This window comes from Vipera ursinii (assembly GCF_947247035.1).
Source record: "Vipera ursinii genome assembly, chromosome: 5".
In the NCBI taxonomy this organism is placed as follows: domain Eukaryota; kingdom Metazoa; phylum Chordata; class Lepidosauria; order Squamata; family Viperidae; genus Vipera; species Vipera ursinii.
Window position 1 is genome coordinate 70,720,893 of NC_139518.1, and position 27,899 is coordinate 70,748,791.

At 35.4% G+C, this 27,899-nt stretch overlaps 1 protein-coding gene across 1 annotated transcript in view; it reads right to left on the reverse strand.

Moving 5' to 3' along the window:
- CC2D2B (coiled-coil and C2 domain containing 2B) overlaps positions 1-15,445 on the reverse strand; it is a 59,170-nt gene extending 43,725 nt beyond the window's left edge. Inside the window, exons 1-10 of the mRNA XM_083363315.1 lie at positions 15,310-15,445; positions 12,397-12,530; positions 12,156-12,281; positions 11,303-11,503; positions 10,036-10,133; positions 5,355-5,495; positions 3,946-4,009; positions 3,692-3,796; positions 1,654-1,821; positions 281-428 (exon numbers count right to left, since the gene is read on the reverse strand). Coding sequence (XP_083219441.1) covers positions 281-428; positions 1,654-1,821; positions 3,692-3,796; positions 3,946-4,009; positions 5,355-5,495; positions 10,036-10,133; positions 11,303-11,503; positions 12,156-12,281; positions 12,397-12,530; positions 15,310-15,421 — 1,297 coding nt within the window. The 5' untranslated portion in view covers positions 15,422-15,445. The remainder of the gene's footprint in view (positions 1-280; positions 429-1,653; positions 1,822-3,691; positions 3,797-3,945; positions 4,010-5,354; positions 5,496-10,035; positions 10,134-11,302; positions 11,504-12,155; positions 12,282-12,396; positions 12,531-15,309) is intronic.
- Positions 15,446-27,899: the final 12,454 nt, after the last annotated feature.

The following is a 27,899-nucleotide window of genomic DNA, read 5'->3' on the forward strand; positions in this document are numbered from 1 at the left end:
CTGTGAATGAACAAGTTATTTTTACCAATAAAAGAAAGAAAAGGCAAAATTCAAAGACATCTTTTTCAAAATTATACTTAAATCTTTTTCTGCCTCTAAATTTAATACCAAATACTTTTTTCTTTCGTTTTGTTTGGAGAAAAAAACTCACAGTGAAAATGAAAGTCTGCCTTGTAAATATATGCAGCGAAACAGAATGGATTTACACCAGTCTACATGAAACTGTAGAGAGCCACAGTTATCTAAGTAATTTGAAGAAATATTATTGTAGTAACTTAACTGCTTCCCACTGCTCCAGCTGAAGGTTTAACTTGCTGTTCACAGCTAAACTCTACTTCATCCAAAACATCCTTGCTTTTCAAAATACAGTTATTAGGAAGAGGCAAGTACAATTTGGTCAGCAACATGTTTTTATTTGACTCCATAATCTACAATGTAATATATAATACAATATAAAGCATTCTGTGTCAAAGAAGAATTGAAATTAATTAACCAAAGTAAAAAGAAGAAAAAGCCACAATAAAAAGTCCCAGATATTTTATACAGATAACCTGTAAGATTAATATTATAAATATATCTATCTAGTCCACATGACCATGGAGATGTCCTCGGACAAACGCTGGCTCTTCGGCTATGAAACGGAGATGAGCACCGGCCTCTAGAGTTGGAAACGACTAGCACGCATGTGCGGGGGAACCTTTACCTTTTAGACCAGGGGTAGGCAACCTAGGTTCTTTTATGACTCATGGATTTCAACTCCCAGCATAGCTGACTCAGGAATTCTGGGAGTTGAAGTCCATGAGTCATAAAAGAGCCGAGGTTGCCTACCCCTGATCTAGACCTAAAAGGTTATTTTTCATGATTTGCTTCTACATAAGCAGAGATAATCTAGTATAATGTGTAAGTTTTGGGAAAGATCAAGGTTCCTATCTTCCCAGTTTGCTGAATAGTTTTGGGCCATTTGTTTTCCCTCATTCCAAACTATGTCATGGGGGGGAGGGTTCTTGATGTGAAGAATAAAATTAGAAAAGATTGCCATGTACCATATATTAACTTAAATTCTCAAAAAAAAAAGAATAGTCAGGGAAAGAAAGCAAAATAGAATGCAATCAATAATACATAAATAATATCTAGGGCCAATCACTTTTTTCAGACAGAGGGCAGCACTGCATGATTTTACACTATAGTGAAGGCACAATGTTGTTGTAAATACTAAAAAAAATTAAATGTAATCAAAATCAAACTTTTGAAATCACATATTAACAAAACAATGCACAGGACATAGCTATTTCTTGAGATTCTGCCCTTTTAGGGGGATTATTGTTTATTTTGGAGATTGGTGGATACCATTTAAGGAGACCACAGACATTGTAATGTCAAACTCCAAGGTACATTTGCAAAAGGATAACAGGTCTAATCTCCTGGAATGTAAGGGGTTGCTAATCACAGCACATTATCTTTTCAAACATTATGGAGCACACAGTAAGTTCATTCAACAAACATGTCAACTACATGCTCATTCCAAGATAAAATAGTTAAATATAAAAATTTCCCTTAAAATAATAGGAACAGAACAACTTCCAATTAGATGAAGGTTTTGTAAAGAGAAGATGATTAGATTTTCTATGGAACAATTTGCATCTGCACAGATACCTCTAGCTGAAGGGATTCAGACCAGTTTAAAATCTGAATTCTAAAATGTTGTTGAAATATAACTTTAAAATCATCACGTAGAGAAAACTCCGGAGTGCAAGAGACCAATTTATTATTGTAATATATTTTAATAAAATATTTCTCCATTTTGACCTTTTCCCTTCTCTTCTGTTCTTCTCTAAAAATAAACAAATTACAGTTAATATTTTATTTAACCATACTGTCAGACAAAAAAACCTACACATTAATTTCTTCATAAAAAAATGAAGCATGCATTTACAGGTAGTCCTCAACTTACGACCACAATTGAGCCCAAAATTTATGTTGCTAAGTAAGAAATTTGTTAAATGAATTTTGCCCCATTTTACGATTCTTGTTGCCACATTTGTTAAGTGAATCACTGCAGTTAGTAATATGGTTCTTAAGTGAATCTGGCTTCACCATTGACTTTGCTTGTCAGGTCGTAAAAGGTGATCACACAATCCTGGGACAGTGCAACGGTCATAAATATGAACCAGTTGTCAAGCATCCAAATGTAAATCACGTGAGCATGGGATGCTACAACAGTCATAAGTGAGAAAAATGGTCACAAGTCACTTTGTTCAGTGCCGTTGTAACTTTGAATGGTCCCTAAGTGAACTGTTGTAAATCAGGGACTACCTGTATACATTTGCTAGACTGAGGTTCTGATCATTAAAACAATGTGTGGAATGTTAGTGTTACAATGTATTCCAATTAAAAATAATAGCTAAGGTTTAAATTTTCACTCCAAATTTCAACCCAATATTGGCACAGGGACATGTTGGTCATCCTATTGGATTATCTGTACCCAGACATTGACAGGAGAGTGTAATTTAGTTAACATTCCTGATTTTGAGAAATGTAGTCCTCAGTTTATGACAGCAATTGGGACCAGGATTGCCATCACTAAGTGATGCAGTTGAAAAGTAGTGATGCAATCCTAGGCAACCCCAGTTGCTATTGTAAGCTCAAAAACACATGGATCATTAAGCGGAAAGAGGCAAGAACCCAGATAAAGAAGAATAAGGCTGCAGCAAGGGTGGAAGGTTGCTACAGGGGAAAGTCTGGGAGGGACAGCAGAGGCTGCAGGTGAGGTTGGCAGAGACCTTAGCCTGGTGGGAGAAAAAGCAGAAATGACTTACACGACTGGCTTGCAACCTCACCTGCCAAATTCCCCACTGACGTTGCTTATAGGAAGCTGGCATGGAAAGTTGAAAATGGCGATCAAGTAACCACGGTGTTATATTTGTGAGTTGGGCACTGAGTACTCAGATTAGAATCACATAAATACAAGGGTGCTGTGATGGCCTGAATTTTAGAAATTAGTCTTATGTTTTCAACACCGCTGTCACTTTGAACAGTTCACTAAACAAAGGGACATAAGCCAAGGACTACTTGAACTATTAACCACAGTCTTCTTCTAGAGCAGGGGTGTCAAACTCAATTTCATTGAGGGCCGCATCAGCATTGCAGTTGCCCTCAGGGGGCTGGGTGGGCGTGGCCAGGGTGGGCGTGGCCTACTGGGTGGGTGTGGCTACAGTGTGTATGGCCTACTGGGTGGGCGTGGCCAGCTCTACATCGTTCGCATCAAGGGTGCCTATGGGGGCCTGGGCAGGAGTGGGACAGATCTGGGAGTCTCTGGCAGAAGGAGGGTCTCTGGGCCAGGGCCAAGGCAGTGGGGGCCGTTCCCTCACTGTTTCCAGGATGGCTTCGCGGGCCGCATGAAACCACTTCGCAGGCCGCATCCGGCCCCCGGGCCTTGTGTTTGACATGTCTGGTCTAGAGACCTTGAATGAACTGCAGTTCAGCTGGGCTGCTCTGGGTGCTATCAGAAGGTGATATAAGAAAGACCTATTCTATAGAAGATTGTAATGTAAAGTGGGGTAGAGGAGGAGGAAGAAGCCATTTTATTTACATATGCCAAAGGATATATCTGCATTTTTTTAAAAAACAAATAGCCATTGAAAAGTAAAATAAAGTGGGGAAAAATGAGAACTCACAGTGGGCATAATTTTGCTGGTGTTATTTCTGATATAAAGGTCATATGAGGGATGAAAAATGTTTTCTTTCCTTCTCTGAGGTTGGTTAAAGATTGAGAGGTACACACTGAGTCCAAAGAATCCTAGAATTCAATATTAATATTTTTATTGTAATCAATATTCTCTCAGACAATAATATCTGCATTTGTATAGCTTTTTTTCAAATGCATTTTATAGAAATTTATACACAAGTTTACTGAACTCACAATATTTTATTGTTCCTTTTTCTTACCTCTTTTTCATCGTCTTCTGATATTTTGGCCAGATATTCATCCAATTCAGAATTATGTGTTTGCCTTGAATATGAAAAATATATGAAAAGTTAAAAAAATAGACATTCGGGAGTACACAGTCAGCACTGATGTCCAAGTTAAATAATAATAATAATAATAATAACAACAACAAAACAACAACAACAACAAAACAACAAAACAACAACAACAACAACAACAACAATAATAATAATAATAATAATAATAATAATAATAATAATAATAATAATAATAATAATAATAATAATAATTTTATTTATATACTGCCCTTCTCCCGAAGGACTCAGGGCGGTGAACAGGGCAATAAATACTAAAATACAATATATTGCTTTCTCCCCTCATTTTCAATAAGGAAGGAGAATGCAATTAAGAATGGAAAAGTGGGGAGTCTTTTCACTGTCCTTCATACCCATGGTAATCAATTGCAGCCTCTAATGATTTTGCATTTAAAAATGCCAGCTATCAAGAGAAAGAAGCACCTGACATAGTGCAAGGTAAAATATAAATTTGATTAATTATTTAATACCATCACGAAATTATAGTCTTGGAAGCAGCAGTGTATGATTAACATATTGCTGCAGTCACCCCAGGCTGTAAATAATTTTAAGGCCACAAGGTTATGGCATTTGGTGATAGCACACAGCCTATCCACTTCTATAAAATTCTGTGTGCCACATCACATTCTATCAATAAACAATTGCATTTTCCACTAATGTGTCAGAGCCCCCAAATTTAACTCTCCGTGGTCTATTCATAACTATAATTTAATGCAAAATGAGGAAATCTGAATCCTCCACTTTGTCCAATTTATCATTCAATGGTATTTTTAATTTTTTGTATTTTACTTGACCTTTTCCCTCTCAACACCGCTGTGAGATCTGTTAGCCCAGAGCAACCCAATTAGTTGGACAAGAACATGACTCTCCCTATTTCTTGTCCATCATCTTAAATAGCATCTGTGTATCTGGGAAGGGCACTTAAAACTCAGAAGTATTTGGTTAAAAGTGGTTTGCTATTCCATCTAAATCAACATACTACAATTAGTATTAATTATGGCTTATAAAATTAAATTACAAAACAAACCATACATTAAACCATAATATTCAGAAACACCTTCACTATTCATATACCGTATGAATAAAAAAATAGCAGCTATTTATAATCTGTTTCTATTGAGCTTTCCAGAATTTCTTTCTTCACTGTATTAAGCAAATGCAGATTTTATGTCTTCTAAGGTTCTTCTTTGTTAATGTTGTTTTTTTTCAAGATCATTGAATATTGCTTGGGCGTTGCCATTGCCGTGTTATTACTTTTTATAGAAATTTAATGCACAATTTCTAATTGTATTGTGATTGCCTTATACATTTACCTTTGAAATTGCAGCTTTATAGTTGTACTGGTAAAAGCTTGTTGTTTACGCAAAGTCTTCATCTGTTTCCATATTTTCAGCATACTTTGTATTAAAGAATAATCTCGTTGTCGTTCCTTTTCATATAATATTTTAGTATTTCTTTTTTAGAATGAGTATGTGGAAGAAGGTTTTTTACAAAATTAATTGAAAATTCTACTTTTTAAAGGCACAATAAAAGCTAAACATTAATTTCTCCTGTTTGAAAAGGTTTGCAAAACCCTTTTCTTATATACTTATACAAAGGGAGTGTATCTTGTGAAAAGGGAGATACAAAAAAATGAGATATTTATCTGAAACATTAAAAAATCACTATTGTTTAATTAACATCTTGAATTTCCACACTTGAATTTTCAACATTCAAACACAAATCATGAGGTTTATTTAATACTAAAATTAATATTAGTGGCACTTCCAGGAAAGTAATGATGGATTGAAGGTGATGGCAACGGAATGAGGAGCTGGCAAATGGCTCAGTGCCTCAAAATGCCTCTCTGGATAAAAGGGAAGACCTGAGATTGCCTAGAAGTATTCCATATGAAGGCTCCTCATGAGGAAAGAGTAAAACAATGATCTCCAGTAGTTTATAGAGCTCTAGAAAATAAGGGAAGATCAGTTTTGCCCTACTCATGGTTCAAAAACATTTTTTAAAAAATAAACAGCAAAAGGAGGATTAGAATGTTGATTATGGAAAGCTATAAAAAGACTAAGGGGATAGATGGATTGGGAATAAGATTTTTAAATTACTTATAAGAATCCTTCAGGTGGGCTGTTTAAAATCCTATTAAAATATATGAATTTGAATCTAAATAAAAGAAGTCTTCCCATGGAAAAATATGGATTAGAAAAAAGCATACGAGGAGACTGAAGACAGGATACTAGAGGCAACCAGAAGAAATTGTTGTTTTTTAACCATTTAGTCATCTCCAACTCGTAGTGACTTAATAGGCAAGTGCTCTCCATGCTTTGTCAAACACAGCTTCTTTTAATTGTTGTATGTTCAACTTTGCATCAGATTTGATGTTATCAAGCCAGCGTGTTCTTTGCTTACACCTTCTTCTTTGTCCTAGCATGATTACCTTCTCCAATAAATGTGCACATATAACATGGCCAAAGTAAATCAGGCATAGACCTATGATTGTAGCTTCTAGTGATGAGTCTGGTTTTATTCGATTTAACACCTCTCTGTTAGTTACTGTGGCTGTCCATGGTATATGCAGTAATTTACCCAGCACCACTGTTCAAAGGCATTGATTTTTCTTTGATCAGCCATTCTTAGTGTCCAACTCACACCCATACATCAATATAGGGAAGACTATTGCTCTAACTAGCCTTTTTGTATTTATATCAATATCTCTGCTTTTCCAGATCTTACTAATGGGATAAAATTAATTAATTATTGCAGTACAGCCTAAGGTTATCCTGCATTTGATTTCAAGAGTAAAACTGCCATCATAAAGAATTTTTGATCCAAGGAAGATAAATTCTCAAACTAATTCAATTTCCTCCTTGTTGATTTTAAATGTCTCGTGTCACCTTCAGCTGTTGTCATTATCTTTGTTTTCCTGATGTTAAGACTCAGTCCTACTTTTTCATTTTCGTCCTTGATTTTCCAGATCATATTTTTCCAGATCTTCCTTATTTTCAGCCAATAGTGTTGTACCATCTGTGTACCTGAAATTATTTATGGCTCTTCCCCCAATTTTCACTCCAACATAAGGCAGCTCCAGATCTAATTTCCACATGGTCATTTCAGCATCTTACTTGAACAAAAAAGGAGAGAAAATGCATCCCTGTCTAACTCCCTTACTGATCCTGAACAAGTTTGTATCGCCATAAAGCATTCTCACTGTTGCCTCCTGATCAGTGTCAAGTGACCTGATGAATCTGATCAGGTGCACTGGGACACCAAGATCATGCAAAGCTGCCCATAGCTTACTGTGTTCTATTCAGTCAAAAGCTTTTCTGTAATCAATTGCCTTTTCCAAAATCCATCTAATATTGGCAGTGCTGAACCCCTTTCTACAGCCAGTTTGTACATCGGTTAACTCTTGATTGATAACATTCTGTAGCCTCTGTTTAATGATCTCTAACAGAAACATGCTTGCATGAGAAATCAATGCAATCGTGCGACAGTTGGAGCAGTCTCTGGCATCGCCTTTCTTTACTAAAGGGATAAAATTAATTAAAGGAGAAGAGACATACTAATACAGAATGGAGAAAAGTATTTTAACTTTGAAAAAATTCAGAGGCATTTAGGAACAATCCATTCAGAAATTTCTCTTAAAATTGTCTGCTACTATAAGTATTAAAAGAGGCGACGTAATAGCGTACAACTGAGAATCAGGCTTTCAATTCCACAAGAATTAAAAAACTGTTTGGGGTTTGGACTTAAAAATGACAAGTTACAAGAATGATATGGAAAAAGATGTTACAGTGGATTTACAAATAAAACAGTCTTATCAAAACAAGAGATAGCACAGAAGTTTAGAATAACCACTCCCTATAGTCTCCCAGGATTTAGGGTAGGGTAATATAGGATGATTATTATTGTTGTTGTTGTTGTTGTTAGTCAGGCAAGATTCTGTCTATATGGTATAAGAAAATTAAGAATTGTGCTAGGATGTTCTAGGGTTAGGCCTGACAATAGTATTAAGTAAGGATTTAATCTAATCTTTATGGCTGTTATTAATGATATAGGCTCGCTTGATTATAGGTTGGACCTGTAATTCTAGCAGTTCATTAATTGTGAAGCAGAAAAAGAGAAAAATTCTAATACTATCTTGCAAAACAACATGTCTAATGTTTCTCAATCATCAGGAGTACACTTGCTAAAAGGTACTCATTTATATTTATTGCAAATGACAAATGTAATAAACAATGACTTTCTTTTTGTAATAGGCTCCCTCCTTCCTGGGAACCTATTATTGTACTACAACAAAGCTGCTTTCATCAAATTTCATGAAACCGCTACTATTTTGAGCAGCTATATGCTCTTTATGTCAATCTTGCAGGCTTTATTATTCCTTTCTCTCAGGAATTAAAGTAACAGCATGGGAAGGAGAAAGAAAATGCAATCCAAATAATATTTCAGCATTAGGAAAAAAATGTTAAATCACTTTCACTGATACACATAGTTGTTTGGTGACTGCATCATTTAGCAATCATTCAGTTACAGAGGTAATGAAAAAATAAATTGCAACTAATTCTCTCATTTATGACCTTTGCAGGTCTGTAAAGTAAAGCTTAAGTAAGATTGTAAAATCTTGATGTTTCGCTTTTGCAGCAACCACTTGCTTAATGACCAAGTTGCCGGCTCCAATTGTGGTCACTAAACAAGTACTACCTGTACTGTGTTCCCAATTTGTACTGTGTTCTCAATCATCTCCCCCTTCTCCTCCATGTACTGATTTGACCTTTTAATGACCAACTTACTTTTAAGGGTGAAAATAATCAGCAACCCTTAAAAGGCTGTTTTCCTTTTACTAATAACCTGTGATTTCAGATATGTCCTTACTATATTCTTCAATGCCTCCAACAATAGCAGAGCTTCTAACGTAATTAAAACATTCTTAAAAATTCAGAGAAATATTCAGAGATAAATCTACATTGAAAGCAGCCTATACTAAACTGTAAAGCACAGTCAAATATCAGGAGTTCACTACATTTTATGTGTTAAAATGCTTTATGATGTGGAGCACGGTGGCTCACATGATTAAAGCACTAGTCTGGCAGACTTGTGTTGAAGGCCGGGTTGCTGCTGCCTGGCAGGGTGGGCTTCTGTCACTTGCTCCTCTGACTCAGAAATTCGAAAGCAGTGATCACAAGTAGAAAAATGGATACCACTTTAAGCAGGGGACCACGTGTGGCTCAGCACAATCAAAGAGGTGGAGTCCAACTTCTCTTTCTAAGTAACATGTTTATTCAGTGCTGAACAAAGGTGGGTCGTTCTTATGGAATGCATTTTGAAGCAAGCATATATAGGTGTCTTAGTTTCACTTAGTTACATAACAGGAACGCACTTCATAGTAGATAAGGTACAGAAGTTACAAAAATACTTGTGCGTGCATTCTGTAGTTATGATCACATGTTCAACTATAAGCCTGTGGTTTCTTTATCAAAGTTTCCACAACTCCAAAGACATGCCAAGGCCTCAATTTCAACATAAGAATCTTTACATCATCAGAATTATCAAAAACCTGATCAGAATCCTGCCCGGTGGGCAACTTAATGGGGACATAAAAGGACCCCACTCCAACTGGGTGTCCCCTGGGCAAGGGTGATGTCACCGGTTGATCCTTTCACCATAGAAGTGCTTTGGTGCTTTTGACACAGGGAAAAAATGTGTTATGATGATTTTTATGTCATAAAAAGTTTTATAAAATTTGTCAACTTTCAATTCAACAGGAGTCATAGGATCTGAATTTTAGATGTATTCTGTAAGAGCCCATTGGTTGAAAATGTTTTATCCTATTGTTTTGCCCAATTCGCACAGACATAAGAGTTTTTAGTAGTATATAGATTTCAGGCACTGCAGAAATCACAATAAAGCAAATAAAATAAATAATACCATTAACAACAACAATAACAACAAAATAACACATCTGCAGCATGTTTGAAATGTTCCAGAATAACAAGATACCTTATTTGTGAGCTGTAATCCTTTAAAGTGTTTGTATTCAACTGGCCTGTTTTTGAATTTGTTTCTGCTAAAATTGTTGCACTTATTAAGGCTTTTAGCTGTAACAAAAATTTATAATTAGTTAATTGTTATTAGTGATTTAGCATTAACAAGTAGAAAAAGCAGCTCATAAAACTGATGCATATTTTTATAGTGGAAAATTTCTACATTTTGCAGCCATGATGTAATAACACAAAATAAAAAGAATAGTCATAGACATTCTGCATAATTCCAGCAGAGAAACTTGTTTCACAAAAAATAAATAATCCTCAACCTTCAGTGTACAACAACTACCGTAAGTAATTTGGCTTCATTCAGCTGGCTATTATTATTAAAAAGAACTTTGCAGTAGAGGATAATCGGTCTAATTTTTTTATGTTTTGGAGATTCAATATTAGGAAGCCAAACAAAGTATGGCCATAAATAGCGCTCTGTGGTAAAAGGAATGTCACCACAATGTTTTAAAAAAGATTATCTATTGTTCAGTGTAAATATTTATGTTATCATAAATTGACTATGGTTTTATAAGTCATATTACAGGTAGTCCTTGACTTACAATTGTAATTGAGCGTCCAATTCCAGTTGTAAGCTGTAACAGTCATAAAGCAAATCACCACATGGCTTCACCTGATTTTAGCTTTTTTGTGGCAGTTGTTAAGTGAATGTGACAGTCATAAACTGAATGCCACGATTTTTAAATGAATGCTGCAGTTGTTAATTGAATCCATTGTTTGTTATAGGGCATTTTGCCTAAAACCAGAAATAAACACTGGTTTCCAGCAAAACATTGTAAATCATGATCATGTGATTGCAAGATGCTACAAAGGGCTGTAAATGCAGGCTGGTTCCCAAATGCCCAAATGCATTCGATTTAAATTTTTTTAACAAAACAGTTCAAAGGCTAGGGAGGGGGAGGGAAGCAACAATTCCCCACATATTTCTGGGAAATATTTTAGACTATTCTGAATGTTAGTTTGATACGGTAATAATAAATTTATTGTCTCATCTATGCTGCAGTATTGCAATATTGTAAGCACTATAGAAATAGAGTCCTAATCAAGGCAGAATTTCAAAATGATTAACATGTACAGATATTATGACAACAAAATAAAGTTAGGCACATCTCTACTGTAGTTTTCAAATTGAGACAAACTGAAGTCATTTAAACAACATCATTTCAAACATCATTATTACTAGAATTTAGTGCAAAATAAAAGTATTTTCTTACTTTTTCAGAAAGCAAGTTGGTAACATTTTGCTCTTGTCTTTTCTGAAAACATTCATAAATATCAAGCAACTTAACAGCCAAAACTTGCTCACAATTAAAAAGACAATGATGACTGAAGACAATACTTGATATGTTAAGATCTAGTTGATACATTTTATAGTCATCAAACTTGGCACAATTTTCCAACTCTGGTTGCATTGCCTATTTGGGAAGTTTAAAAAAATTCTCTTTAAAAAAGTAATTTTGAACAGCAATATGGACTGTACTTCTATATATGTATATATATTTAAAGCAGGCTCCCTAAAGGAAACCAAAGTGAGAAAAACCTGTTTGACCTGATAGATAAAAACTGTTTGTGAGTCAACGTAAAAAATATGTTATACTATTTCAATTTTAAGAATTATTTCAACCTTGACTATTAGATATGGTACTGGGCCAAATACTATTTTTAAGTATAAATAAATAGCAATGTATGACAAAGCCATGGTTGTAGTAGGATACATTTATATCCCCCGAAACATTTGATACAAAGACCCAAAGCTGAAAGGCCTGAATAGGCAGCCAGGCTTTAAAAACTAACTCAAAATGAGCACAGATCTCTTAGATGTTTGCAGCTTGCTCATTCATCTCTCCTCCAAAGCAAGTGGAAAGTGATAAAGCAATTTACCAATCTTATGAAATTCCAAATGCTAGTGCAGACCTTCAATGAGTAACACCCCCTCCACAAATTGTTATTTAAAAACAACTAAAATCTACTGTCGGTCTTCCTGAATGTAACACTTCTGGCAAAGCATACTGAACATTGTCCAATGAATATCCCTTTGTAAAATAGTGTAAAAGAGTAAAAACAAACCTTTCTGTATATTGTACTTAATTCTGTGATAGTCTTAACAGGGAAAGATACTATGTGATGGCTTGATTGCTTGATCGGAGAAGGTAATGATATTATTTCCCCACTTTCTTCAAACCAGCCTTTTGCCTTGTAAGAGTGATTCAAAAGCATGAAGAAAATCAAGCAAACCAGAAAATAACTGTTTTTAAAACAAATTGTTTAGAAAGTGGTTCTTTAAAAAAAGCAAAACCATCATATTTACCCCTTCTTGCTGAAGGCGATTCTCCATTTTGTGGTACATCTTCCTAGGAATATGAGGCTTTCTTGGAATGTAAAATCCTTCCTCTTCTAGGAGTCGTGGCAACATATTGCTTGGTAGCTTACAGCTATGTATAACTGAGAATAATCAAGATGACTTCAAGAACGATGTATACTTAGAGATTGCAATGCTAATTACTTTTCTTCCTTTTATTGGTTACATACAGAGAAAAAAGGTACAAATGATTTGTGGAATATTTATAATAGCAACCGTGTTAATCTGCTACAGATAATACTCCTAATAAAGTGAATTGCCAGTAAAAATTTACTTTCTCCAACTTTTGCTCTTCTAAGCTTATGAAACACAGAGATAACACAGAGATAATTGTATACAACTGTGTACAACGATATTGTACTTACCATGGCATTTCCCTATCTTGTCTCTTAAAAGCTAGACTGAATACGCTGCCAAGATTTATCAGAGGTATCATTGTTTATATTTACCCACTTTTTTTTTAAAAAAAAAACTCTTTAAAAAAGTGTAATGTTTTCCTCTTGATCCATAGCATGGAGACAAAAAATACCTACAGAAGGCTCATCTCAGCTCCAGCTCAAACGGTGTATGCACAATGTTCTTAAAACTTTATTTTGGTGCTCTTTTGCTGTTTTCTTTTTCTTTCAGGCCAAATCAAAAAGGATCCATCAATTTTTTAATAAAAAATCAGCCACAAGATAAAACAGGCACTGAATTCATTTTTTTTCCTTTGGAAAAATTAGCAGTGATCTGCAGGTCAATAGTTTAAAATACATTTTACTTTAAAATGGTATTTTTACTTACTATTTTTTCATATTTTTAAAACAAAAATAAAGAGCTTAGAAAAATGGGGAAAATAGAAAAATGGTTGGAAGGCTAGAGCAACTCTTCTATAAGGAAAACATAATATTTTTTTATTTTTTTATTTTAATTCCATTTATATCCCGCCCTTCTCCGAAGACTCAGGGCGGCTTACAAGCTTAGCAGTAGCCTTCATTCTATGTATATGCCTGCTTATTAGGGCTTTCACACACACCCCAGCGGCATTATTACAAAGTCAGCTTAATTGCCCCCAACAATCTGGGTCCTGAACAGATGGCAGTCACAGCTAGAATTGCCTTTGCACAGTTTCGGGTTGTGCACCAGTTGCAAATTTTCCTGGACCAGAGTTCCTGAGCTCAGTCATTCAAGCCCTGGTTGTCTCAAATTTGGACTACTGCAATGAGCTCTATATGGGGCTACTCTTAGACCATTCAGAAGCTACAAATGGTGCAGAATGCGGCAGCACAGGCAGCCTTTGGGGCCTTAGAATGGCCCAATTACACTGCTGTTCTGCAAGCTGCACTGGCAACTGGTCTGCTTCTAGATGTAATTTAAAGTGCTGGTTATTATCTATAAAGCCCTGCATAGCATGGGTCCAGATTACTTGAGTAGGCATGCTGTGCATTCTGTCATTTATGGAATAATGGCTGGCAAGGTCCAGGAGAAGTCTTCTCTGTCATGGCTTCTGCCCTTTGGAACATCTTACCCCATGAAGTGAGGTTTGCTCCCATCCTCCTGACCTTTCATAAACACCTGAAAACCTGGCTTTGCCAATTGGCTTGGGGCCTCAATGGGGAAATGCCACGCATGCTGGAGGTGATTAATAGACTAATACCAGATCCCGCTTCACCCCATGCACACCTTGTTTCCACCATCCCCATTATGAGATGTAAAATGTTATCTGATGAATATCTGTGGTGTTATCCCACAGTATTACAATCCAGGATCATACTATGGAAAAAAAGTTTATATGAAGAAATGTCTGCAGGAGCTAGCTGACACAAGTATTATTTCCAGTGGCAATGCTATCAAAGGCAGGAGAGAAGAATCATTAAAAGGGACTATTCTTTTCATGGGGGCCACATTGGGAGTAAGAAATTAAGGAAATAATCAGTCCTGTGTCTCCGTGTTCATGTATGGGCAATATCCATAGAGACGTTAATTCTTGGATCTATGTCAAATTTACTTCTGAAAAAAACAAAAAAGGTAGAATATGGTAATAAATATTTACTGAGTTTTCGTATTAGATGTAGAAAAGAGATTTTTCTGAAGAGGGAAAGAAAATTAATTAGTTTTTGCTAGTCTCTGGGATGATCATTTTTGACCATGGCTCCTTGATAAATAAGAAACTGCTACAATAACATTGGTGCAGTTTTGCATTCCATGAAGTGCAGCCTTGAATGCAGAAATAAAGCAATGGGATTACATTAAACCTAACATGATTTCTATTTCAAGAGATTTATGCCAGCAATGCCCATTGTCTAACTGGTTTTGATTCATGGTTTGTAGAGGACAGGATAATGCTGATATGCCATGTTTTGCTACCAAGCAGCATCCCTTCCTAAGTTGCTAGAGATGACCACTAATACAGCCCTGAGATTCCTCTGTCTATTAATAGTGAATGGTTTCAGTGTTCATAAGAAGTCAGAGTATTCCACAATGACAAACAACTCATATCTCCATGAAAACTTTGGACCTGAATTGAGGACCCAACTTTGGCCTGTTCTAAAGAATCACTGCATTTAACATTATTCTCTCCTCCTTCTATATGAAGATATTTTACACAAGCAAAGTATATGGATTTTTGTGGAGGGGGAGGGGGAGCACTTTTTGGACATGGTACCATTGTGCCATTTTTTGCAGCATGAAAGTCTTCCCTAGCATTTACAAACAATTTTATGGTGAATTTTACAGCAGGATAGGTTTAGAGAAAAATGAAAACTACATCAAATTCTGCACCTGATAACAGTTCTGCTCTGAATCAGCAGATAGACCTAATATTTATATTTATGTGTATAAAACCAGTATCAATGTTATAGTATCTTTGGAAACTTTTATCACCTGGTGATGTGCTTGGAATAAAGAGTTGATTCCATCCCTTTTCCTTGTCTACTTTATTGAAATCACAGGTAGGAGATTTTACTTCAAGTAATTCTGTCAACATTTCTTTCATATGGACAAGCAGTGGAGTTTGTTCATTTAAGCTACAGATGTTTTGAAGGCAGCCATCTGTTGACTTCTATTGTTTATCATGAAGAAAAACAATGTGAAATAATAAATTCAGAAATAATTGAATAAAAACTAACATGAAACAATATCTCCACTGAATTCTTTGAATTGATATAGGTAATTCCTAGAAAATAATCAATATGTTCATAAATGAAATTCAGTCTGAATGACAAGCAATGATATCCAGTGTTTTAAATTCCCATGTACCACCAAAGTTTGGCTAGAAAATCCTTAATCTTCTGGAGTAGATGTTGAGAACAAACAGAATTCCAGTAGTACAATACTGGATTCTACTTATGTACACAGTAAATAGAGGGATATTTATTTATTTATTTATTTATTTTATTTTAATTCCATTTATATCCCGCCCTTCTCCGAAGACTCAGGGTGGCTTACAAGCTTAGTAGTAGCCTTCATTCTATGTATATTTATTTATTTTATTTTATTTTAATTCCATTTATATCCCGCCCTTCTCCAAAGACTCAGGGCGGCTTTACAAACTTAGCAGTAGCCTTCATTCTATGTATATGCCTGCTTATTAGGGCTTTCACACACACCCCAAACGGCATTATTACAAAGTCAGCTTATTGCCCCCAACAATCTGGGTCCTCATTTTACCTACCTCGGAAGGATGTAAGGCTGAGTCAACCTTGAGCCTGGTGGGATGCGAACCTGCACTAATTGCAGGCAGCTGGAACAGCTATATTTTAAATATACAAACTTGATAAAAGGTTTTGATTTTTCAATAGTACTAACAAAGAATTATCCTATTTGAAATAATTTAAGATAATTATTTATTTGATAATTTCTGTTTAATTTATTGTATCATTTAACTTTACAAATTTCAGCAGATATGCATCAAGGACCTACCTTCAGGACACAAATAAACAATTTCTCAGTGTTCATATTTCTGTTTTTTAACTGTACTTCATCAGTACTTCAAACTTTGTAAATCATTTAAAATAACTTCTTTAACAATTCAGTAACTTATTAAACTAATGATGCAGTACAATATACATTGAACAGGAAGCACACTAAGGATATAAAAATGTTTTGGACTAAAACAATTTGGCTATTTTTTGCTTTGAACAGGCTAATGTGTACATTGTGGAATTAGTTTGTGCACTTCTAGAAGTTGATTATTTAAAATTAGAAGTGGTCTAAGTATTAGACACGCAGACAAACATAGCATTCTTTTTTACAACAGCTTCCCACTTTTGCAAGGGGCTATTTAGAGCCTATACCAGGGGTCGGCAACCTCGGCTCTTTTATGACTCGTGGACTTCAACGAGTCATAAAGTCCACGAGTCATAAAAGAGCCGAGGTTGCCGACCCCTGGCCTATACAGTTCAATACAATTTATTAGCTCTCATTAGAACCCAGTATTGACAGATCCTGTATAGTATAGAGGAAGAAAATGATACACTCTAGCTACACTGGACAATTAAAGCCAAAGTTTGTTATTTTTTCCACTTTTAAAAAATTATTTTGAGAAAGTACAATGCAACAATTTTAAAACAATTTTAAAAAAGCTAAAAAAAGGCAGGCTGTAAAATATTTTATTACTTCAAATCCAATTGCAAATGCACTTTTTATACATAAATACATAATATATTGTAATTACACATAAGTACATATTACTTCCATAATTAATGAAAAGTTTCCAAGAAAAGCATAATATATTTTCAAAGACTTCATTGTATGAGCTTAAAGAAAAAGTAATAAAAAAATTTACTTGATGTGCATATATATTCTGAGACATTAAGATAACATTTCAATAGTTTATTTCATTAAAATTAGTAATGAAATATACAGCATTATGATGCTCTGTATCTGTTTATTATAAAAAAACTACAAGTCACTCAAGAAAAAAGAAAGAAGAAGACAATTCATATGTAAAGAATAATACCTGTTCAAGATTTGTATCAAGTTCTTTCATATTGGAGTGTTCTTCAAAAGTTGATATAAAAAATTCAAAACCCTCATCTATGGGTACTTCATTCTAAGAGTGATAAGAACATAGCAGAAAAACTGTTGATAGATCATAGAGTAACGTTTTATTTTCTCCTAAGCTATATTTTCCTTTATTTGTCCTCATATTCTTTAACAATTACCGCTCAAATATTATGGTTGATTTTACAACAGCAACCATCCACTCCTCAGTGAAATATTATTGTTTCAAAGATGCATAGGATACCCTTTAACTAAAACTATGTTGGCACTTGTTCATATACATTTGTTAATTAAACAACTGGCATGAAGGTAAGTTTTGTGTTCTCCCTAAATTATCCTATACTGCTAAATCTTCATCATTCATTCCAAAAGCTGCATAAACACTGAAACTAGACATTTTGAAATAGCATCTTGATCCATTTCCCCCCATTTTAAACAATTCTGGGAAAATATAACGAAGAAAGAATGTAAACTTTTTGGCAATGCTTTGTGTAATAAGGTTTAGATTATCGTAAAACAGCATCTCTAAGTATGTATAGCCTGCTATATTAGCTTCACACTGATTCAAAAAAGGAAATTACTATTTAAATTGCACAAAATACTAATTAAAACTAAAAAGACAATTTGAATTCATACAAGCAATATTTCATAACTACTCAGTTATCATTTGAAACATTAATGAATTTATGACAAAAGGGCTCCAGTTTAATACTGAGAATACTTAATTTTCCTGCAAATTCCACTAGTGATCAGATCAACACAAAATTGTTTACAAAAAATTGTGCCCATTGTCTGATATCCCAAACTACACGTGTAGCTATAGAAACTAGCTAAATATCTATTCCACAGTATTCATTTCCATGCTTGCTAATAAGGTTTGATGGAAAATACTAATTACTAATTATCTATTTTCTATGGTACCACCAGTTCTAAGAATGATTCAGATTATTTGCTTTTTCAGATTTGGCAATCAAATTGTAGATATGTTCATGATACTTGTTGAAACAAAAGAATGGGGAAATGTCAGCAAGTTAGTTCAGTTGCTATTAATTTTTTTGCTATTTAACCTTTTGTTGTTATATTTGACAGACTGAAATCCATATTTAGCTTTCTGCTGACATTATTTCAAATGACTTTTCCTGATTTTATTGTTGACCTCCCAGATGCAGATTATTTTATTAAGCTTTTGGATCCTCCCTGATGCTTATACTAATAATTTTAAAATAAATATAAATATGAAATATGAAACATGAAATTGAATAGAATTTTGCTAGAAAACATTTTTGAAAAAGCAGATTAGATTTTAAAAGGAAGAAAAACAATTGAAAAGATTATGTTTTAAAGTTAAAGGGAGTAGACCCTCAGGGATCAGCTAGAACACGGGTGTCAAACTCGATTGCATCATGTGATGTATTGAAACACTTTTTGCCTTTGTGGAGCCAGGATGGGCGTGGCCTGCTCTTGACGCATCCAGCCCGTGGGCCACCAGTTTGACACCCCTGAATTAGAATATAGTATATTTCTATTCCAGTTACAAGGTTACAGACATATTATGTTTGCACAGATTATATAGAACATCAACATTAACTTTTAATAAAATTTAATAAAAGATTAAGAATTAAGAAACTATCATTTTTCTATCTATGTAAGGCAGTATGGCCTGAATTACAGTTCTACAAAACTGTGCCTTTCTCATTATTAACATCCTGAAACTGACCAAAACAATAGTTTATTACTCTTGGGAATATTTTTTTACAAAAGTTTTGTTACCTCAGCATTTATTTCTTGATTGTTCTCAAATCCTGTGGCAGAAGAATTTTGTTTGTGAGAAAAATCTTTTTCTTGTGCAGCCTAAAATAAATATTATGCTTTATTTACAATATTACTTTTGACATACACATTAATAACCAAAATCACTTACAAATTACTCATCATGTAACCACTTTTTTCTGGGATACTTCAAGTGACGTTGAAGGTGAATCTTTTACACTGAATTATCTTTTTTTTTCATAGAAACATAAATAAATATTCTGGGTTGTTTTTTTCATTTAGTTACAGACCAATTAAAACTATCACCTTGACAGTTTTCAGCTTTTCTTTTACTCTGTCCCGTAATGCTTCAGTTAATGTATCTTGTTCTTCTCCTTCAGCCACAACTAGAATCAAGAAAGCATACATTTTTAGAATGTAGTTTGTGACAGAATTCTTTCATAGTCCCTATAGCAGAAGTCCCCAACATTTTGGGCAACAGAGACCGGTTCCATGGAGAGAGGTTTTTCCGCGGACTGGAGGGTGCATGGTTTTGTGTGCTGCCTGCATTCCGTGGATGGGGCTTTGCTTGTTTGCACAGACTGGTTGATGGCATGCTGTGGCCCAGTATTGGTCCACAGACCAGGGGTTGGGGACCCCTGCCCTATAGTATATACTGTAGATCATATTGTTAACAGTAAAATATGCGACTATATTTTTTTTAGTTTTTGAAGCTGTTAAATGCTTGAGTTCTGCATCTGAACCACATACAGAGACACACACTTAGCAAAATTCCAAATGAATGTATATTTAATAGGCTGCTCTAATTTAGCCTTGAACCTGACAGCCTTCTTGTCTGATTCAAAATCCTCATGGAGTTCTACTTCTAATATTCATGAGATCATGAGTTCATGAGAGCAGCCTGCTGGAAAGGATAGGATGCTGTGTTTTACACCAAAAAGTAGGGCAATGTTTTTATATAGTAATTTCTGACACCAATATTGGTGGGGAAGAAAGCGATTAAATTCAGGGATCAACCAGCATATCTATAAATCAAATTGAACTTTATAATACAACAGCCCAATTTGAAGTTTTTGGGACAAGTGGTACTTTGTAGGGAATACAGATCTAAACAATTGTGCATAACTGTTTCTGCTGCAATGACATTTCATTAGTGCTTGCATTACTATGCTATGTTAGGCAGTGTTGCCCAATAGTGCATTTTAGTTCTATTCAGTTGCCTTCTGTCTTTCAAGAATCATTTAGAAGTCATTGTGCCGGAGCTACTAAAAGAAGACAAAGCAGAGGTGAAAGCAGTGAGGGGGAAAAATGTCTGTGGCTCATCAGGGAAAAGAGCCACATTTCCTGCCCCTCAAATTAAATAACCAGTATTTGACACTGTTATCTTGCATCCAAAGAATGTAAAATTCTGGAACATGCAAAGAGGATAAAGTCTGACAGTAACAGAAGGAGCTATACCATTTCATTATCAATCAAACAGTACCTCCAAAGAAAGTACAGTGCAATCTCAGACCTCTTCCATCCCCATGATAAGAATGCTTAGAATTAGCCAGTCACCCTTCACTGCTCTACAGTTTGAATTAGAGTTGTTTCATTAGGGATTCTTCCATGAATGGATAACTTATATATAGTATCAAAGTATTTTTTTCTGGGAGAATAAATCCCTCAACTTAGCCAGTTAACCAATTTATTGTAAACTTTTTTTAAAAGATGGAGTAGCACAGTGTGTAGGCAGGGAATTATATTTTTGCTTCACTTTCACAAATTTGAAAAAAGGACGTTAACAACAAATTCAAAGGCCCTAGTAATCTAAAGGACGCTCAGCTGTGGATGTATCGGGTGGTGAAAGGAAAGTCCGATGCTGTAAAGATTTTTTCTCCATAGGAACCTGGAATGTAAGATCCATGAATCAAGGAAAGCTGGACGTGGTCAAACAAGAGATGACAAGACTGAACATAGACATCTTAGGAATCAGCGAACTAAAATGGACAGGAATGGGTGAATTTAATTCAGATGACCATCAGGTATACTACTGCAGACGAGAATCCCTCAGAAGAAATGGAGTAGCCTTCATAGTCAATAAAAGAGTAGGAAAAGCAATACTGGGATATAATCCACAAAATGACAGAACGATCTCAGTTCGAATCCAAGGCAAACCATTCAATATCACAGTAGTCCAAGTCTATGCCCCAACCACTGGTGCTGAAGAGGATGAAATTGACCGGTTCTATGAAGCCCTACAGCACCTTATAGTACTAACAACAAAAAATGATGCCCTTATCATCATGGGGGATTGGAATGCTTAAGTAGGAAGCCAAAAGATAACCGGAATAACAGGCAAGTTTGGCCTTGGAGTACAAAATGAAGCAGGGCTCAGGCTGATAGAATTTTGTCAAGAGAATACTATGGTCATAGCAAATACTCTTTTTCAACAACCCAAGAGACGGCTCTACACATGGACATCACCAGACGGTCAACACAGAAATCAGATTATGTGCTCTGCAGCCAAAGATGGAGAAATTCTATACAATCAGTAAAAACAAGACCAGGAGCTGACTGTGGCTCAGACCATGAGCTTCTTGTTGCAAAGTTTAGGCTTAAACTGAAGAAAGAAGGGAAAAGCACTAGGCCACTCAGGTATGAATTAAATCATATCCCTGTTGAATATACAGTAGAGGTGACAAATAGATTTAAGGAATTAGATCTTATAGACAAAGTGCCTGAAGAACTATGGACAGAGGTTCGCAACATTGTACAAGAGGTAGCAACTAAAACCATCCCAAAGAAAAAGAAATGCAAGAAAGCAAAATGGCTGTCTGAGGAAGCTTTGCAAACAGCTGAGGAATGCCTTTGTAAATGAACAGTGCAAAGAAATAGAAGAAAACAATAGAATAGGGAGGACTAGAGATCTCTTCAAGAAAATTGGAAAGATGAAGGGAACATTTCATGCAAAAATGGGCATGATAAAGGACCAAAATGGCAGGGACCTAACAGAGGCAGAAGAGGTGGCAAAATTACACAGAACTATACAAGAACGAGCTTAACGTCCCAGATAACTACAATGAGGTGGTCACTGACCTCGAGCCAGACATCCTAGAATGTGAAGTGAAATGGGCCTCAGGAAAGCTGAGCAACAACAAAGCCAGTGGAGGTGACAGTATTCCAGCTGAACTATTCAAAATCTTAAAAGACGATGCAGTAAAAGTGCTACACTCAATTTGCCTGCAAATTTGGAAAACTCAACAGTCGCCACAGGATTGGAAAAGATCAGTTTTCATTCCAATTCCAAAGAAAGGCAGTGCCAAAGAATGTTCAAACTATCGTACCACTGAACTCATTTCACATGCTAGTAAAGTTCTGCTTAAAATCCTACAAGCTAGACTCCAGCAGTATGTGGATCGAGAACTACCAGAAGTACAGGCAGGATTTCGAAGAGGCAGAGGAACTAGAGATCAAATTGCCAACATACGCTGGATCATGGAGAAAGCTAGGGAGTTCCAGAAAAACATCTACTTCTGCTTCATTGACTATGCTAAAGCCTTTGATTGTGTGGATCACAACAAAATGTGGCAAGTTCTTAAAGAGATGGGAGTACCAGACGATTTTATTTGTCTCTTGAGAAACCTATATGTGGGTCAAGAAGCAACAGTGAGAACTGGACACGGAACCACTGATTGGCTCAAAATTGGGAAAGGAATCCGGCAAGGCTGTATACTGTTGCCCTGCCTATTTAACTTATATGCAGAGCACATCATTAGAAAGGCAGGGCTAGATTAATCAAAAGTTGGAATTAAGATTGCCAGGAGAAATATCAACAACCTAAGATATGCAGATGATGCCACTCTAATGGCAGAAAGTGAAGAACTAAAGAGCATCTTGTTGCGAGTGAAGAAGGAGAGTGCAAAACTTGGGTTGAAACTTAACATTAAGAAAACCAAGATCATGGCATCTGGCCCTCTCAATTCCTGGCAAATAGATGGGGAAGAAATGGAGGTAGTGACAGATTTTATTTTTCTGGGCTCCAAGATCACTGCAGATGGGGACTGTAGCTAAGAAATTAAAAGACGCTTGCTCCTGGGGAGGAAAGCCATGGCAAATCTAGACAGCAAACTAAAAAGCAGAGACATGACCCTGTCAACAAAAGTGTGTATAGTCAAGGCTATGGTCTTCCCAGTTGCAATGTATGGCTGTGAAAGTTGGACCATAAGAAAGGCTGAGAGCCAAAGAATTGAAGCCTTTGAACTATGGTGCTGGAGAAGACTCCTGCAAGTCCCTTGGATTGCAAGGTGATCAAACAGGTCAGTCCTAGAGGAGATCAACCCTGACTGCTCTTTAGAAGGCCAGATCCTGAAGTTGAAACTCAAATACTTTGGCCACCTAATGAGAAGCAAGGACTCATTGAGGAAGAGCCTAATGCTGGGAAAGATTGAGGGCAATAGAAGAAGGGGATGACAGAGAATGAGGTGGCTGGATGGAGTCACTGAAGCAGTAGGCATGAGCTTAAATGGACTCCAGAAGATGGTAGAGGATAGGAAGGCCTGGAGGAACGTTGTCCATGGGGTCGCGATGGGTCGGACATGACTTCGCAGCTAACAACAAAGTAATCTAGGTTAAGAATGGAAGAACTCAAAGTCACAATCTGGATTAGCTGTGCAGCTGTCTCTTAAATTTCTAGAGAATTGGAATGAGATTAGTCTTCAGTGATAACTTTTCTTCAAAAGGTGAGAAAAAGTGTGGACATCTGTAAGTGTACATGGGTTGGGGAAGTAGGAACCACTTAGATGATGGTTCATTACCCCCAACATATGCCCAAATTACTCCTTTGGGTATAATTATTCCCAGTTAAAGAACCGGTGTGCTAAGTTAGACAGAGCAGCAGCACTGAGAAAACAGTGCTTTCTTTAGCCTTATTTGACAAAAGTGCATTTACAGCTAAGTTTTGAAATTGTAGAAAAGGGATAAGAAAATATTACAAATTACTTTAATGTTATAATTAATGTTAAAATATTTCTAGATCGTTAAGAGATGACCACTGTACTGTGATACCTGAACTTGTTCGTTTTTCCACATGCAGCTTTTTTAATTCTAATTTTCTTTAATAAAACATTAAATTGAGAAGTCAAGATAGGATATCTTCCCTGGGGAAAAAATTAATATTGAAAAGAATGCATAAAAATATACTGTGAAATAATGATAAAATGAAATAATAAAACTCCGTTTAAGGCACACTAAATGTTCCTAAATTTCATAGTGGTAATATCCATCCAAATAAAACACTGAATTACCTTTCTGTGGACTTTGTTCTTGGGCTTCTATTTGTATTCTATCATCATAAAGGTCATCTTCAGTTTGCTAAATTGTATAAGAAAAATTGCTAATAAACTGTAAGAACTATATTCCTGTATTATTGATTGACTGAATAATTGATTGATTTAATCAAGGTATATCCCATCTTTCCTCCAGGCCTCAGATATTTACAAAGCACTTTACTTTCCAGCCTTTTTTCCATTTTAATCCTATTATTTCCCACAATTACAAGATGATCACAGATTCAAAAATTATGAGTGCAAAACAATTATTTTTGTCCAATTTCATTATACACTATGACTACTTGTTTTATAGAGGTCTGTCATGTCTCCTTTAATTTATCTATCTCATGTTACAACTTTTCCTCACTTTTACAGCTTGAACATTTTGATTGCTCTATTTTGCCTCTTTTTTATAATACAGTTATCAAAGTTCAGCAACCCAAATTATACACATGGGGTTACACTGTGTATTTTTTAAATAGGCATTATAGTGTTGGCAATTTTATCTTCCATTCCTTTAGTTCCTAACAATTTTTCAACAATTGCTACAAACAGGTCACTGACCTCAGTTCCCCATTAGTTTACATATGGATTACATTTACCGGTAACTTAAATTACATTTGCCATTTTAACAAGTAGTATTTAGTATTTTCATTTGATATACTCTTACACCTAAGTGCAGTACAAGCAGAAAACAATATAAATCAACAGTGTTGTATAACAAATATTTCTCTCCTCAAATTTTATATTACTTTATAATTATTCACCTATGCTTTTTTGTTTCTATCTTTCAGCGTAGGTTACTGCTTTTCTGCAGATTAGCTACCTGCTGATTCCTAATTTAAGTGCCAGTCCCAACATGCATCTTATGGGAAATCTACACAGTTCCTCTAGCATAAGAGTTATCCATTGTTGTTCCTCTCTGCTTCCTGTTTTTAACTATTATACAGCTGGAAGAAACATAAATATAACTTACACTGTTTTGGTTGTTTTGTGGTTAACTCCAGGGTACAAATTGTGCATATTTAATTTAATACTTTTAAATCACCTCTTCATTAGTTCAGAGTAGTTTACATGTGCATTTTTCATGAAAATATACAAATAAAATGTGACACTGAACAGAAAAAGTTATCAACATAATTAGAGGCATTTTCTAAAAAGCAATTTCTGAAGAATATCCAAAATTCTAAAGAATATACTATATTCTATTTTAATATGGATGAAAGTACCTGATTTCTAATACTTCCTTTAGGTAAAGATGTTTTTTTCTTTGCAAATCTTTCCTGAACTTTCTCTTTCTACAAAAAGAAAGGAAATTGTTAAAATCTTATCTGTAGGGATCCAAAGCCACTTTAAAAAAAACCCCTAAACAATGGACATAATCACATTATTAGTCTCAATATTTAATTATCTAAAGAACAGGTATATCTAATCATTAATAAATCACTTAGGAAATAATATAACTATTATATAATATAACTATATTAGGAAATAAAATAACTATTTAAAAATATTTGTCGTAACTTGCCTCCATCTTTTTATCTAGTAATGCCTCCAAATCTTCATCAGAATCCATTTATGTTGATTAACTGAAAAATATAAAATATGAACAGCAATGGAACTGCATCTATATGGAAGGAAGAGTGCAGTGGGGTGCCCCAGGGCTTTATTTTGGGCCCAGTGCTCTTCAACCTCTTCATCAATGATTTGGATGAGGGGATAGATGGGGAACTCATCAAATTTGCAGATGACACAAGCTGGCAGGAATAGATACAGAAGGATCTTGACAGACTTGAACACTGGGCACTATCTAACAAAAGGAAATGCAATGGTGAAAAAAGTAAGGCTCTATATTTAGGCAAGAAAAACCAAATGCACAGGTACAGGATAGGTGGTACCTTGCTGAATGGTAGTAACTGTGAGAGTGATCTTGGAGTCCTAATGGAAAATCACTTAAATATGAGCCAGCAGTGTGCTGCAGCTGCCAAAAAAAAAGCCAACACAGTGCTAGGCTGCATTAACAGAGGGATAGAATCAAGATCACGTGAACTGTTAATACCACTTTATAACGCCTTGATAAGGCCACACTTGGAATACTGCATCCAGTTTTGGTCACTACGATAACTCTATATGAAAAGCTGTAACCATCTCTTTCTTTCAAATACCTGTAAGAATCTATCCCTAGCATTAGTTTTGTGGCATGACTCCAAGTAGAGCTAACCCTAACCCTAACTTTAACCCTAGTAGAGTTTTCATTGTCAAGATGTTGAGACTCTAGAAAGAGTACAAAGAAGAGCAACAAAGATGATCAGAGGACTGGAAGCTAAAACATATAAAGAATGGTTGCTAGAATTGGGTATCTCTAGTTTAATGAAGAGAAGGACTAGGGGTGATATGATAGCAGTGTTCCAATATCTCAGGGGTTGCCGCAAAGAAAAGGGAATCAAGCTATTCTCCAAAGCATCTGAAGTCAGGACAAGAAGCAACAGATGGAAATTAATAAAGCACAGAAGCAACCTAGAACTAAGGAGAAATTTGCTTGGACTATATCCTTGGCTTTTTAATATATTTATGTTTTAGCATATTTTTCTGATTGCACATAAAGTTATTGAAGAGTTCATTGAGGGTAGCTTGTACATATGTGGAACTGTGCTGTGACATATCTCATGTTACATCACTGCTATCCAACATTCAGTCGTTTTAAAATTTGAAACAGCTGTAATTTTTTGTCATTGTTTTTGCACTTCATTTATATGTAATAACCTAGATAAATTTATCTGACTTAGCTTTTCCTGAAAAAGGTATAGATTTAAGGTCCATGGTTTGAATACCATTTATCTAATGAACTGGATAAATTGGATGCATGAACATATTAGAAAATTTTGAAGTGCAAGAAAAAAAGTGGGAAATAAAATCTTCTTCAATACTACAATTGTACCATGATCTACATGAATCCAAATCATTTTATGAAAGTGACAGCTGTCAACACATTTAAGACAACGTAACTTTAAAGATTTAAGCTGCATTTGTTGATCAGAAAATGTAAATACTACAGGACAGAGGTCCCCAAACCTTTGGGTACCAGGGACTGTTTCCATGGAAAGAAGTTTTTCTGTGGACCGGAGTGGGTGTGGTTTCATATACTGCCTGCATCACACAGATGGGGCTTTGTTTGTTTGTGCGGACCACTTGCTGGCATGCTGCGGCCCAGTACTGGTCCACAAACCAGGGGTTGAGGACCCCTGCTATAGAAGACCAGGTTTATATAAAAATGTTTTGTGCAAAAATCAAATAAAACAATACAGCCGATTTATAATATTAGTGAAAAGAGTTTGGTTTTGTCAATTATCAGCCAATTCTTCCCATAAAAGTAGATTGGTGCCATATGTA